Raw genomic sequence first — 15,069 nt, 5'->3', positions numbered from 1 at the left:
TTATTTATTACTCATGTAAACCATCTTATATAAATCTTTGATTCTTGGCTGGGGATATGGCCTAGTGGCAAGAGTGCTTGCCTCGTATACATGAGGCCCTGGGTTCGATTCCCCAGCACCACATATACAGAAAATGGCCAGAAGTGGCGCTGTGGCTCAAGTGGCAGAGTGCTAGCCTTGAGCAAGAAGAAGCCAGGGACAGTGCTCAGGCCCTGAGACCAAGCCCCAGGACTGGCCAAAAAAAAAAAAAAAAACTTTGATTCTTATAACAATTTGAAAATTATTTCTGTGGCCCAGATTTTTTTCTGAAGTTCATTAGGCTTAAATGGTATAACTTTTTTCACGTGTGCTGATATTGGAGCTTAAACTTGGGACCTCATGCTCTGCTTAACTTTTCCACTTAAGTCTGGTACTCTACCACTTGAGTCATACCTCCGCTTCCAGCTTTTTTGGTGATTAATTGAAGATAAGAGTCTCAGGGACTTTGCTGCCATGGCTGGCTTCAAACCATGATCTTCAGATCTCAGCCTTCTGAATAGCTAGGATTACAGGATAAGCCACCAGTACCTGACTTTTGAATTTGAGGCCATGTACATACATTGTACAACAAAATCTAAGTTATGGTAAAATACGTAATAAAAATTAGTCTACCTCTGAAAATTTAGTAGATAATAAAGGGATACTACTAACATTATATATATATGCCTACTTTTTTTCATGTTTTCTTTTCTCTGTTTATCAGAATAGTATCTTCAGTGCCATAGAGTAGATTAATACTATATGTGTAGAGTTTCTTGACAGGGATCATATTTTTAGTTTTTAAACCTTTTAGAGGTACAATTGGCATAAGATAAAGTGTCATATGCAAAGTAAACTGTCTTGTAAGTTTATCTCATACATACCTTGACCAAAGTCAAGTCAGTGTATGTTCATTACCACCAAGGTTCCTCATACTTCCTGTAATCTCTCCTTCCTACTCCTTGTATGCTCTCCATACTTTGCCTTAAATCCGTTTTGTGTTTTTTTTCCCTAGAATTTTGTAAGTAGAATCCTATGGTGTATATTCTTTTAGTTGCATTTCAGCCAACTTAGTGATTTTTTTTGATTGACCCATTATATTATATATGTATCAATAGTTCATCCTTTTTTATTGCTGATTAGTCTTATTATATGGCTATATAGCTGATTTATTTGTTTACCTCTTGATATGGTCATTTAGATTGTTTCTAGTCTTTGCTATTATGAAAAGCTCTTGTGAATATCTGAATATAGCTTTTTTTTTGTTTTGTTTTGTTTTAGGGACATGTACTTGCATCTTTTGTTCTTCTTTTCTCTCTATCGTAGTAGTGGGGCTTGACTCTGAGCTTCGTGCTTTTACTTAGCTTTTTGCTCAAGGGTGGTACTCTGCCACTTGAGTCAAATTTCTAGTCTGCCAGTTTTCTGGCTATTTAGAGGAAAATCTGACTGACATGTCTGCTCAGGGTCTTGTTTTGTATGTATTGTTTTGTTTATATGCTGGCCTTAAACTACAATCCTCCCTGTCTCTCCCTCCTGAATAGTTGCATGTATTCTCTGCTACACCAGGCACCTAGTAGGAACTTTTAAAGATGATTTATTGGTATTCTTGTTCATTCATGAAACAAATACATATTGGACCATATCTGTTTGGCACAATTCTGGCTACTATATGTAGAGAATAAAACAAAAAATCCTGCCTTTTGCAAACATTTGCATGTGAGGATATAGACAATGAAATTTTATAGTTGTTTTTTTTTTCCCCAAAGCTGAGGACCGAACTTGGGGCCTTGCACCAGGCAGGCGCTCTTCTGCTGAGCTAAATCCCTAGCCCCTAGACAATGAAATTTTAGTAAGTGCTATGAAGAGAAAAAGAGAGAATTAAAAAAAGGAATGGCTTGAATGAGGAGAGGAGATATGCACTTTTTAATGGAATAGTCCAGAAACTTCTCACTAAAATAAGGGGACATTTTAGAAAAGACTTGGAAGAGTCAAAGCAAGTTATATGGATACCTGGAGAAAGAATTGATATGAGATACTTTGGACTTTACTCTGGAAGAAAGGGAAGAAAATTTAGAAGGTTTGAGTAAGAAAGTGATGATCTGAGTTCTATTTTAACAGATATATTAGCTTCTGTGTTGAGAATTAAAGTGTATAATAGGGCAAGAGCAGAAACAGAGGGATGGAAAGTAGGTGGCTGCAGTCCTGGTCCTGAGCAGGGAGGTGGCAAGACTGAATCATTCTCTGTATATTTGGACAGTGAGAGTAACAAAATTCGTTAGTTAAGAAAATAGAGCACAGTATGACTCAAAAGGTGTTTGTCCTAGGCATATAGAAAAAAGAGGTTCTCTATAGGAAGAGAAAATTGAATTCTGGGGAGAAACGTAAGCTTTGGATTCTTCGAGAATGACATCAAAATGAAGATAAGTCAGATGATCACATCTGGACTTTAGAACAGAGGCCTAGGCAAGTTGTTGCAAACAGCACATAGGTGATAGTTTAAACTGTGAGAACACTGAGAATGTGGGAGAAGATGGCAAGTCCCAGTGATCCATACATGAAGTTTAGACCTGTTTGGGGGGGGGGGGGGGAAGGAAAGGAGATAAGGAAAAACTAGCAAAACAGGAATTTGAGGAAAACCAGGAATAATAGTGTTCTGGAAAGGAGGATTACTAGGTTGTCAAAACCTACTTCTTACTGGAAACAAAAAATCCAACCTTCTCTTCTGGGTAACAAATTCAGTGATACTCTCCAGTACAAATATAAAAATCAAATATCAATCCAATGTGAGAATAAGTGAACATCAACTGAATAGATGAACACTAAGCATGACTTCAGAAAACTGAATTTCAATATGAAGTATAAATGGGTAAAAATCTTAATATTCAGTCTCTGTATCTGAAGAATTAATTCATTTAATGAATCAAGATTTGTTCCTTCACATTTCAGACTTTGGAACAGAATACATCTTGGCAACTAGAATTACTTCTCTTCTTCTGCTTATATGTCTTTAAAAAGGATCTTAATATAGTTGTCCCCTGCTATATCATGGCTCACTTTATGGCTTCATTATATTGTGGGTTTAAAAACAAAAAGTGAATAATGGTTCCCCCATCTATCGTGGGAGCTACATTGCAGAGACCTCACCATGGGTGAAAATCGTGAACTAGTAGTAAGTGAACCGCTTTATAGTGAGGGATGACTATCTAAAACTGCTATTTCATGGTTTTTCACCTATTGTGAGGTAACTCCTGTGATAGGTGAGGGATCACTTAGTTGTCTTGGGTTTTGCTTATCAGGATTTTTCCCACTAATGCTTAGATTGACCTGCAATTGGAAATATTGACACTTTTGCTTTGTAATGAAATTTGGTTGCAAAAATTATTAAGATCTTCATGAGTCATTTTGATGTTGTAATTCAAAGGACTTTTATTCAATTAAAAAAGTCTATTTTCCCACTTGCAGGTTTCTGAAGGATTGTCATTTTTGCATAGCAGTGTCAAAATGGTTCATGGAAATATTACACCTGAAAATATAATTTTGAATAAAAGTGGAGCCTGGAAAATAATGGGTTTTGATTTTTGTGTGTCATCGACCAATCCTTCTGAACAAGAGGTAATCATAGAAATTAGTGATTGCACCTGGAATGAAATAAAAAATTCAGTGTAACCCAGATAAATGTGTATATATAGACTTGGTAGCACATGGGTATGTTTAAGTTTATAGTTTTAGTAGATGGCTCATTCCCGCAATCCTAGCTGCTCACAGGACTGAGATCTGAGAATCACAGTTCAAAGCCAGGCCAGGCAGAAAGGTTCTTGGAGATTATCCAAGAATTACATTTTGAAGACCTATAGAAGTTTGTTATTCAATCTTTTAATGAAAATCATTATCTGTCATATTTTTCAAAATAAATATGAGACTGCATAGAGGGTAAGTTCCTTGTTACATTATTTTGATAAACAAGGATTGATGTCATTGCCCTTTCATTTCTAACAAGTTTACCAAAGGAATTAGAGAAACTAAAGTACATTCATAGTTTAAACTATGACTTCCCTGGGGATATGCTGTTGCCAAACTATTATTTTCCTTTGTAATAGTTTTCTTTCTGGGTATTTTGGCCTATCTACATGAATACAGCTATAAATTTAAGCAGTCATTTTTAAGGAATTCAGAAGTGATTGGTATTGGTTGAGTATATACTGTAGTCTAGGCACTGTACTATGTCTGACTAACATACTTTTATAATCTTGCTGTAGTCTTATGAACCTATTAACTAAATCATATAGCTAATTAGTGAAAGTATAAGGTTTCAAACAGCAGTCTATCCTAGCTCATAAAACATGAAGCATGTGTATGATGTGAGGTAAACTTTGAATGTTCACTGCATTTTGTAGTGATCATGTAGAGACTAGAACAGACTTCAGTCATTTCTGAGTTAAAAGTGTTGCATATACTTCCCAAATTTGGGATTTTTTTTTTTTTTTTTTGGGTGGGTCAAACTCTGGCCTGGGAGCTGTCCCTGAGCTCTTCAGCTCAGGGCTAGTGCTCTAAGACTTGAGTCACAGCACCCTTCCGGTTTTCTGGTGGTTAGCTGGAGATAATAGTCCCATAGACTTTCCTGCCCGGCCTGGCTTCGAACTGCGATCCTCAGATCTCAGCCTCCTGAGTCGCTAGGATTACAGGCATGAGCCACCAGGACCTGGCTCAAACTTGTGAATTTAAAAATTGAAGATGATAGTGAAATTTTTACTCCTTTACATGAATTCAAAATGAATTTGAAGGTAAATTGCTACAACTTGATAATAGTTTGCTTTCTTTAAAAAGATTTAATCTGTGTCATCTCTTTTCTGTCTCATTGCAGCCTAAGTTTCCTTGTAAAGAGTGGGACCCAAATTTACCATCACTGTGTCTTCCAAATCCTGAATATTTGGCTCCTGAATATATACTTTCTGTGAGCTGTGAAACAGCCAGTGATATGTATTCTTTAGGAACTGTCATGTATGCTGTATTTAATAAAGGGAAACCTATATTTGAAGTCAACAAGCAAGATATTTATAAGAGTTTCAGTAGGCAGTTGGATCAGGTATTTGCCTATCAATATTTTCTTATGTGCAAAACTTGCTAAGCATTATTTTTCTTCTGTAATATGGTCAGAAATTCTTGAAGTAGAGTGTCTCATTTCAGATTTGCATAAAAGTAATTTCTAAAAATAATGAAGATTAAAGACTTTAATCATGACATTTGCTAGAGTAAATATTGAAATATGCTCTAAAAGATTAGACATTTTAGGAATGGAAATAATTTTAAGTATTAAAAGCATTTTAATTATCCTGCAGTGTAATTATCCTATCAGTGTTTTGTTTAGTCTATAAATATGTTGAAATTTAAAGTAGTTTCTTAGATGATGAAAATGTATTATTTTTAAATAGTTTATACTCATATAATGTTATTACTCTTTGAATAGTTGAGTCGTTTAGGATCTAGTTCACTCACAAATATACCCGAGGAAGTCCGTGAACATGTGAAACTGTTGCTTAATGTAACTCCAACTGTAAGACCTGATGCAGACCAAATGACAAAGGTGAGTATTCTTGGATCTTTGCATTAGATGAATAGACAAAAAAAAAAAAAAAAGAGTTAAAATAGATGAAGTTCTTCTAAAGCAAGATTTAGTCCCCACATGACATCTGTTTTCTTGATTGTACTAAATATTCAATTTTTAATTTTTTTTTTTTTTTTTGGCCGGTCCTGGGCCTTGGACTCAGGGCCTGAGCACTGTCCCTGGCTTCCTTTTTGCTCAAGGCTAGCACTCTGCCCCTTGAGCCACAGCACCACTTCTGGCCGTTTTCTGTATATGTGGTGCTGGGGAATTGAACCCAGGGCCTCATGTATACGAGGCAAGCTCTCTTGCCACTAGGCCATATCCCCAGCCCCTCAATTTTTAATTTTAAATAACTAAATAGACCCTAGTAGTTGTAATTACATATGCAGATATTCTGAACTCCCTGACATAGTCTCATAATTCACTCCTTGATTTTTGGGAAATAGTACTCTTTATGCTCTCTAGATTTTTGATAGGAGCTTGCCTGTGAAGGTGTCTGCCTTACTTAGCCTGTAGTAACCCTTTCCTACATTGAGGACCATTTACTTTTGTTTCCCATTTGAGGAAATAGCTTAGACAGCAGGTGTTGTCATAGGCCGAGGCTAATCCTATTTCCTAGAGCCCTAGAGCCCCACAAAGTGGCAGATTAAACGATCCCCCCAAATGTCCACATCATAGTTCCCACAAAAGATATTTTACCTAGTTTTTCAATATTCTGGAGTTGTATTAACAAATGCTATTGCCGAGCATTTGCTATTTGGCAACAGATTTAATGATAACAGGTAACTGATTTTGAAGAACTTAAAAAATAATTTGTTTTCTTATTGTGATTTTTAAAAATACAACTTACATTAAAATGATGATTATCATTTTGTTGAATGTTTCTGAATATTTTCTCATTGTATTGTGGTTGTTTCAGTTATGTAAAATACTTTTAATATTTATCAAAATAACTTATTTCGTATTTTTAGATTCCTTTCTTTGATGATGTTGGTGCAGTAACTCTTCAATATTTTGATACTTTATTCCAAAGAGATAATCTTCAGAAGTCACAGTTTTTCAAAGGATTGCCAAAGGTTCTATCAAAACTGCCTAAGGTTTGTTGTTCATCAGTTTCTTATTGTATCAGGATTTAAAATTTTTTGCTTTGACTTACTATAAAAACAATTCCAAGAAATGGTACAAAAAATTAACTAATTAAAAATTACAAGGATGCTACCTCATGTCATATCAGCATTTGCACATCGAACTGTCATTATGGAGATCACCGCTGATTGTGAGTTAAAGATGTAGTTCTCTACTGATGCTAGCCTGTCCTATTCCTTTGACTCTCCCCTCTGACTTAGTAAACCATGAGTGTAAGTCTAAAGGCACTGCTTGTAAAACTATTTCCTAGATGCAAAAATGTTTCCAGTGTTTTAATCTATCGCATAACCAGTGGCACTTGCTAATTGCCTAGTATTTCACTTAAGAAGTAAGAGGAAAGAGAAAAATGTTGTCCCTGCTCTCAAGGCCATTATGGTAAATATAGATAGGTTGCTATACATGAAGCAGCAATTAAAAATAAGGACAGTGTTTGAGTTGTGTGACATTAATTCCTTCATAAAAAAGGAATTAAGAATAGAAGCATCAGGCTGGGGATGTGGCCTAGTGGTAAAGTGCTTGCCTCTTATACATGAGGCCCTGGGTTCAATTCCCCAGCACCACATATACAGAAAACAGCCAGAAGTGGCGCTGTGACTCAAGTGGCAGATTGCTAGCCTTGAGCAAAAAGAAGCCAGGGAAATGTATGAAACTGTAACCCCCCCGTATATCACTTTCACAATAAAGAAATGAAAAAACAAAAGAAATCCTAAAAAAGAAAAGAATAGAAGCATCAGTGAAGACTGGCAAAGGCTTCCTAAATACAGGTGACCATATATTTTCTTTTATCTAGACATTCATAGCTTATGCCATTTGTTTTGGAATAATTAGGAATAGCATTCCATATTTCACTAAAATATATTTTAATTTCAACTGTAAATTATACGATCATTTTATCTAAAGAAGATAGGTTTTACATTTCAATGGTAATATTAACGATCTGAAATCAATTGGTTTTATAAAAACGTTTTCATTTTTCAGCGAGTAATTGTGCAGAGAATTTTACCTTGCTTGACTTCAGAATTTGTCAACCCCGACATGGTACCTTTTGTTTTGCCCAATGTTTTGCTGATTGCTGAGGAATGCACCAAAGAAGAATATGTCAAATTAATTCTACCTGAACTTGGTCCTGTGTTTAAACAGCAGGAGCCAATCCAGGTATGTTATAGGTATTGTTGCATATTTATATGGTATTATTCATAAGGACGATTGCTACTGAAACAAAAGAAGTAAATGTATGAGTTAAAAAAAGGAGGAACTATATGACTTTTTCATTAGCTATTTTGCATATGTTTGAACCATCTATAAAATTACAATTAAATTTTGTAGGTGAATGTCCTTATGTCTTTGACTTTCTGTAAGTTTTCATCTCAGGAAATAAATTGCAATGAATTTTGTATGCATTATACTTTTCCCATTTGACTTTATTGAAAATTATATGCTTAAGAAATGTTAATTGTTTCTTATACTTTTAGGTATCCTTGTATTGTTATTCCAATCTTTAACTTGCAAATGATTTGCTCCAATTGTTCCTCTTTATTTTTTTGGTAATAAGTACTTTAACTAAAGGAAGAAAATGCTTAGAGCACCATTGAAATATTGTAGTATGGAATGTGTCTATATGTGGAAAAACACCTATTGTAATATATGCTTGCCGGATTTAAGATCATCTCTGATTCAAGTTCAGAGGGGACACAAAGCTGGGTTTAAACCTAGGACTTCTTTATCTCTTTACTTGAAATATGACTTAGATTCATCATTACCATCTTAAAGCTTCCATTTCCTCCTTTCTAAAATGAAAGGAGTTATTGATCTGATTTCTGGCACATAGTTAATATTATTTTTTGTTTCTGCCTCTGCATGGCAATTGCTTATTAGCTCTCTGATGTAGTGGCTATGACTTTGTGGTTCCTTTAGAAAGAGGCAATATATAGAAGGTAGTATAAGGTGAGAGTTCCTGTGGACTTGGGAAGGAGCAAGGAAAATGAGTTCAGGCATTGAATCTGGGTTTCCCGCCAGTACTCAAAGCACAAAGAGAGGAAGTTGGTGGGGTCACTTATTCCCCAAGACATGAATTAGTCAAGATAATGTTCTAAGAAGCCCATGACCTGAATTCTATGTTGTCCCCATTCTTTGGTCTGCCCTCCTTCCTCCCTCCCTCCCTTCCTTTCATTCTTTTTGGACAGACATAGGACTTAAACTCAGGGCTTGAGTGCTGTCCCTGAGCTTTTTGCTCAAGGGTAGCACTCTACCACTTTGAGCCACAGTGCCACTTCTGGTTTTCTGGTTAATTGGAGATAAGAGTCTCTCAGACTTTCCTGCCTGGGCTAGCTTTGAACTGTGATCCTCAGATCTCAACCTCCCGAGTAGCTAGGATTACAGGCGTGAGTCACTGATGAGTGACTCTGATTCTCATTTTTTCCCTTTAGTTTTCAGTTAAAAATTCCTCCTGAGGACACACTTTGGGGAGGAACTCAAAGGAACAATAATGCCTCTGTGCCTCTCAATATTTAAAATAAAATTTATCAAAATGAATTGCAGGAAATGGAAACCAGAGGTTTCTTTTTTTGTTTGTTTCTTGTTTGTTCATTTATCGGTCTTTTGGAAGAGTAAAGGGGAGCACAGAAATGGGACAAAGGGCAAACAGTGCAGCAGTGGCACTCGGTAAACCATATGTTGAAAATGAACTATATATAACTTGTGGGTAGGGATGGGAGGGAGAAAGTGGAAGAGGGCAAAGGAAGGGATAACAGAAAGAAATGTACACATCACCTGACTTATGAAACTGTATCATCTCTGTACATCACCTTAATAATAACAATAAAAAAATTCTCCTGAAATTTTTTAACCACACCTTGGCAAAAAAATAAATATTATGCATTAATAGAAAGGCTAGTTTGTTCCTTATAAGTAAGATAAGTGGAGGAAGCTCAGTTAAAAAAAAAAGCCAGTGTCATTTATAAACGTTTCTTTGTAGAACTTTTCCTTACAGATCTTTTCTTTTCTGTGTCCTCTCTTCTCCTGAACTTCATAAATGCTAAGAGATAAAATTTGCTTCTTTGCGACACTTTTTACTGTGTTAAGACTTTTATTTTTCTCCAGAAACTTTCAAGACAGTGGGTATTTGTAGGTAATACATTACTGTAGATATGTGAAAACTAGAAAATTAGTCTTTATTTAAATAATTAGACTGAGAGCAGATGTTAAGTGGTATGTTTCCACAAATGTCAGAGGCTTGATTTGTATGTTTTTGTCTTGCACGCCTTCAGGCTAGCAACATGGTGAGTGTCAAAACATATAACTTATTCTTTTGAAAAAAAACAACCTTTAAATTTTGGCATATGTTGAATCTTAAAAGATTTTAGACTTTAATACACGTGGTCTTTTTTCCTTCTAAACAGATTTTATTAATTTTCCTACAAAAAATGGATTTGCTATTGACCAAAACCCCTCCTGATGAGATCAAGAACAGTGTCCTACCGATGGTTTACAGAGCACTCGAGGCTCCTTCCATTCAGATCCAGGTAGTGCATTAACTTGTTTTTGTTTAGTGCTGACTCTTTTTTTTAAAGCAGTAGAAAGAGATAATGTATGTTTTAGGATTAAGTTACAGCACCCTATATAGAAATCAGTAGTGAATGTGTTTATCAGATTATACCATTGATACAGTTACTAAGTATATCTACTCCTAACTAAAGAATTAAATGATTCATAAAGGAATTTATTCTTTTTTTTTTTTTTTGGCCAGTCCTGGGCCTTGGACTCAGGGCCTGAGCACTGTCCCTGGCTTCTTCCCGCTCAAGGCTAGCACTCCGCCACTTGAGCCACAGTGCCGCTTCTGGCCGTTTTCTGTATATGTGGTGCTGGGGAATCGAACCTAGGGCCTCGTGTATCCGAGGCAGGCACTCTTGCCACTAGGCTATATCCCCAGCCCCAAGGAATTTATTCTTGATAGGTACCTTTACCATAAAGGAGACTTACGGCTATCATCAGAAATGTACTATTATGGAAGAAAGTTTTATTTATTGTAATTTGAATTATTGTATGCCTCTTTCTACTTCAAATTGGATAATTATGATTGAAAAAAATTAAAAGGCATCTATGCACTTTTCTTATGAAAACCTAAGTATTTCCTGTACTCATAATTTTCTCTTATGTTTGTTAATTCAGTTTTCTGTTTAGAAATTCTGTTCCTAGGACTGGGAGTTGTAACTCAAGTTGGTAGAGCCTTTCCCTATTAAACTTAAAGCCCTAAGTTTAAACTCCAGTACCACAGAAACAAAACCAAGAAAACCAGAATGCTATTCTTCTGCAGTGAGGTTCATTTGTATGTCAAGATGAAGAAGCCTATCACCAGGCTTTTATCCCACAAAGACGGCCTTAAAACAGCATATATTTGTCAAAAGGTTCATTTTGTAGTCTTTGCTATTAAAATTCTGATTCTTTGGGTCTCTGTCTGGAAAACCATTCTGGATTGCTATTTAAAATGTAATTTTAGGGGCTGGAAATATGGCCTAGTGGCAAGAGTGCTTGCCTCGTCTACATGAAGCCTTGGGTTTGATTCCCCAGTGCCACATATATAGAAAACGGCAGAAGTGGTGCTGTGGCTCAAGTGGCAGAGTGCTAGCCTTGAGCAAAAGGAAGCCAGGGACAGTGCTCAGACCCTGAGTCCAAGGCCCAGGACTGGCAAAAAACCAAAATTAAAATAAAAATTAAAAAAAATGTAATTTTAGGAAGTAAAAGTGTCCCATCACCATCCTTCAGTGAATAAAAACTTTGTTTGGTTTAAATTTTTCACTTTAGGAAATTCGTATTTAATTTTTTTGGCAGTACTAAGGTTTGAAGTCAGGGGGTCTTGAACTTGAAAAAACAGCTGCTCTACCAGTTCATCCACACCCCCAGCTCTTTATTTGCTGTGGTCAGATCCAGTCATTTGTGTCCAAGACTGGCCTTAAATTATGAACTTCCCACACAGCTGATGTTTTATGTGTGAACCATAATACCCAACTTGTTGTTTCAAATGGGTCTTGTCAGCTTTTTGCCTGGGCAAGCCTCAAACCTTGATCTTCCCAATGTCTGCCTCCTGAGTATCTGGGGACATGTTTTGTCATGCTCCGCTGGAAAATATACCTTATGTTAAGAACATCTTTTGTGCAAAGTAGTTTCATATCTAAAAGTTTGTAGTATTTTTGCCAGTAAACAGATTCAGATAAGGAAAAACAGAATTTTTAAAGCATTTACTTACTTTTTGTCTTTCTCTGTAGCCTATGCTGGCCTGAAGAACCTCTAGGTGCTGGCTTATAGGTGTGTACTAGCCTAGTTTGTTAGAACTAAGATGACACATTTTAGGTCACTTTGTTGGCTTATTTCAGTTTGTCTACTGAATTTATTCAAGAGTGTGATATTGGTGTTAATTTTCCCCTTATAAGTAGATAGAGTAGGAGAGGTGTGTCTGCTTCTACTTTTCAGCTCTTCCTAAAGGAGTTGTAGCCAACTGTGGTATAGTGGTTGCTGCCTATAATCCCAGTCCTGAGGAGGCCTAGGCTGAGGGATTTCTAGTTCTAGGCCTTTCTATGCTGTATAGCAAGAACTTCTCTCAAGGAAAAAAAGAGTTGCAACTATAATCTCCTGACCTAATACCACAGACTCTGTGCAGCCAAACAGGTTTTAAAGTAATTGTAACTTTTTTTTTCCAGAGAGTTGTGGAAAGGACCTAATAATATAACATGTGAAAATCCTTTTTAAACTGACAAATTAGCCATACAAAAAAGGCAAAATGTTTTTGAATATGTGCAAAGATGAGTCTCTAAATTGATAAGATTTATTTTTTTAATAGGAGCTCTGTCTAAACATCATTCCAACCTTTGCAAATCTTATAGACTACCCATCCATGAAAAATGCTTTGATACCAAGAATTAAAAATGCTTGTCTCCAAACGTCTTCTCTTGCTGTGAGTAATTACATATTGATTTTTATTTCCTTTCACTTCTCATTAGTTTATCATTTTATCATCACTTCATAACCCAATAACAGTCTGTTCACATTATTTGTCTTGGCTGTAGGTGACCTGTACGTGTGTGTGTGTGCGTGCATATGTGCATGTGTAAATAGAAAATGATCCATAATTTTTTCCAGTGTATAGTTAGAATACTGAATTCCACACCTTACTCCACGTTTCCTTACTTTGAATGCTGCAGTAGAAAAGTTGAATTGTTGTGTTCTGAATTGTTTTTTGTTTTAACAATTTACTTTGTTATTAGTTATAAATTACCTTTAGTCATCTATCTCTAAATCTGTGTGTGTTTGTGTGTGTGTGTGTGTACGTGTACGTGTGCGTGCATACATATGCACACGCTGGTATTGGAGCTTGAGCTCAGCCTGGCTGCTGTCTCTGAGCCTTTTTGCTTACGGTTATTGCTGTACCACTTGAGCCACAGTTCCACTTCCAACTTTTTGGTGTTTAATTAAAGATGAGTCTCACAGACTTTCCTGCTGTGGCTGGCTTTGAACCATGATCCTTGATACTGGATTGCAGCCCCCTGAGTAGCTAGGATTATGGGTATGATTTACCAGCACCCCTCTGAATACAGGATTTTTTTTTTTTTGGCCAGTCCTGGGCCTTGGACTCAGGGCCTGAGCACTGTCCCTGGCTTCCTTTTTGCTCAAGGCTAGCACTCTGCCACTTGAGCCACAGCACCACTTCTGGCTGTTTTCTGTATATGTGGTGCTGGGGAATCGAACCCAGGGCCTCATGTATACGAGGCAATCTCTCTCGCCACTAGGCCGTATCCCCAGCCCTGAATACAGGATTTTTAACATTAAATTACTTCCTAGCCAAGGAATGTGTAGAGGAAATGCCATAGTTCTTATTATCTCTAACATTAAATTGAAGGACTTAACATGTTGCCATTTCTTTATAGAAGTCATCTTGACCACTCTTCAATACCAGCTTTCGAGAAAAGAGAGAAATGTCTTTCCTTTGCCTGAAAGTTTTTTTTTTACATTGATACTTGAAAATGAGTGTATTGTTAAATATGCATTTTGTATAGCTTGTTCACTGGAGATTCCATCTATTTTCATCTGACAGTGTGAATTTAAATAAAAAAGTTAATAGCTTAATAGAAGTTTAAGCAAAAGCAATGTAAACAGATGATTTTACTTTATAGCCATCTAATCTGTTTCAGTTCATGCTTTTTGGTTTTTATAACACTAAAGAAGGAAATAAGTCATTACTGAAATGAGCAGGCATGGAATGATATGCAGAGAAGAATCTGGCATTCTTAACTCTAGGCTTTGTTACTATGTACTCTACAGCCCTAGGGTAGGTAGTAACTATACCTTTCTGAGTCTCTTTCTTTGTCATCATTAAAAAGATTTGAAATATAATCCTTTGAAGTTCTGTACTTTTATGATTAAGTTTCCAAAGTGGATGGTAGTTATTGGTAATTTCAGAATTTTTTTCCCCTCTGTTTTCAGTACTGGGGATTGAACCCAGGGCCTCAAACATTCTAGAAAAGTGCTCTACCACTTTAGCTGCACTTGTAGCGTGTGTGTGTGTGTGTGTGTGTGTGTTTTGTTTTTGAGATAAGCTGTTGATAACTTTGCATAGGTGGTCTTGACATGTTCCTTCTTGCCTTTGCCTCCCAAGTAGCTTATGCACTTCATACTGTATACCTTAGCTTATGCCGATAAATTTATTTTAGCATATATTTTCTTGAAGTATATACTTTGGCTTAGCCCTGAGTCTGTATGCAGAAGTGAGTAGATGTGGGAAACATAGATATTTAAATGATCTGTATTACTGTCCACTGATCTTTATGTTTTTAAAAGCTGCCAGTTTCTCCATATAGATTTAGTATTTACAAGGAGTTATAATGAGCATATTTAGAATAGTAACTCAAATTGATTTTCATTTTATATTTTACTTTTTAAGTGCATTTTATTTCATATCTTGGTTGGTTGGTGGTAGTGGCATTCTGATCTCAGAGCACTCCTATAGGTAGATATTCTATCACTTGTACACTGCTCCCAACCCTTAAATGTAGTTTAGATAGCATTTGTAGTGTTCTTACCTAACTTCGAAGTGACAAATATGAATTTCTGAATTGCATTCAGACCTATAATCTAAAGATTAAAAGTTTAACTAGAAAATTCCTAAAAGATGAGCCCTGAGATAGAATTGAATCTTAATTCTGCTCCTTGAAAATAAGTAAAACAAATTCTGCACACTTAGATAAAATACTCTTAAAAGCTTTAAGTGTTATGTCTTAAAGAACTAATAAACATCATAATAGAAAATAAATCAG

General features: G+C 36.0%; 1 protein-coding gene across 5 annotated transcripts in view; it reads left to right on the top strand.

Moving 5' to 3' along the window:
- The window catches only part of Scyl2 (SCY1 like pseudokinase 2), a 43,955-nt gene that overhangs the window by 16,389 nt on the left and 12,497 nt on the right, over positions 1–15,069 (top strand). For all 5 annotated transcript variants that reach the window (XM_048357491.1, XM_048357455.1, XM_048357466.1 and 2 more), the window contains 7 exons: positions 3,481–3,630; positions 4,880–5,101; positions 5,483–5,599; positions 6,592–6,717; positions 7,745–7,921; positions 10,165–10,287; positions 12,600–12,713. In XM_048357491.1, coding sequence (XP_048213448.1) covers positions 3,481–3,630; positions 4,880–5,101; positions 5,483–5,599; positions 6,592–6,717; positions 7,745–7,921; positions 10,165–10,287; positions 12,600–12,713 — 1,029 coding nt within the window. The remainder of the gene's footprint in view (positions 1–3,480; positions 3,631–4,879; positions 5,102–5,482; positions 5,600–6,591; positions 6,718–7,744; positions 7,922–10,164; positions 10,288–12,599; positions 12,714–15,069) is intronic.

The sequence above is a fragment of the Perognathus longimembris genome, chromosome 1 (genome assembly GCF_023159225.1).
Source record: "Perognathus longimembris pacificus isolate PPM17 chromosome 1, ASM2315922v1, whole genome shotgun sequence".
NCBI lineage: Eukaryota > Metazoa > Chordata > Mammalia > Rodentia > Heteromyidae > Perognathus > Perognathus longimembris.
The sequence above is the reverse complement of the archived record's forward strand: the minus strand, read 5'-3'. Positions and strand labels throughout refer to the sequence as shown.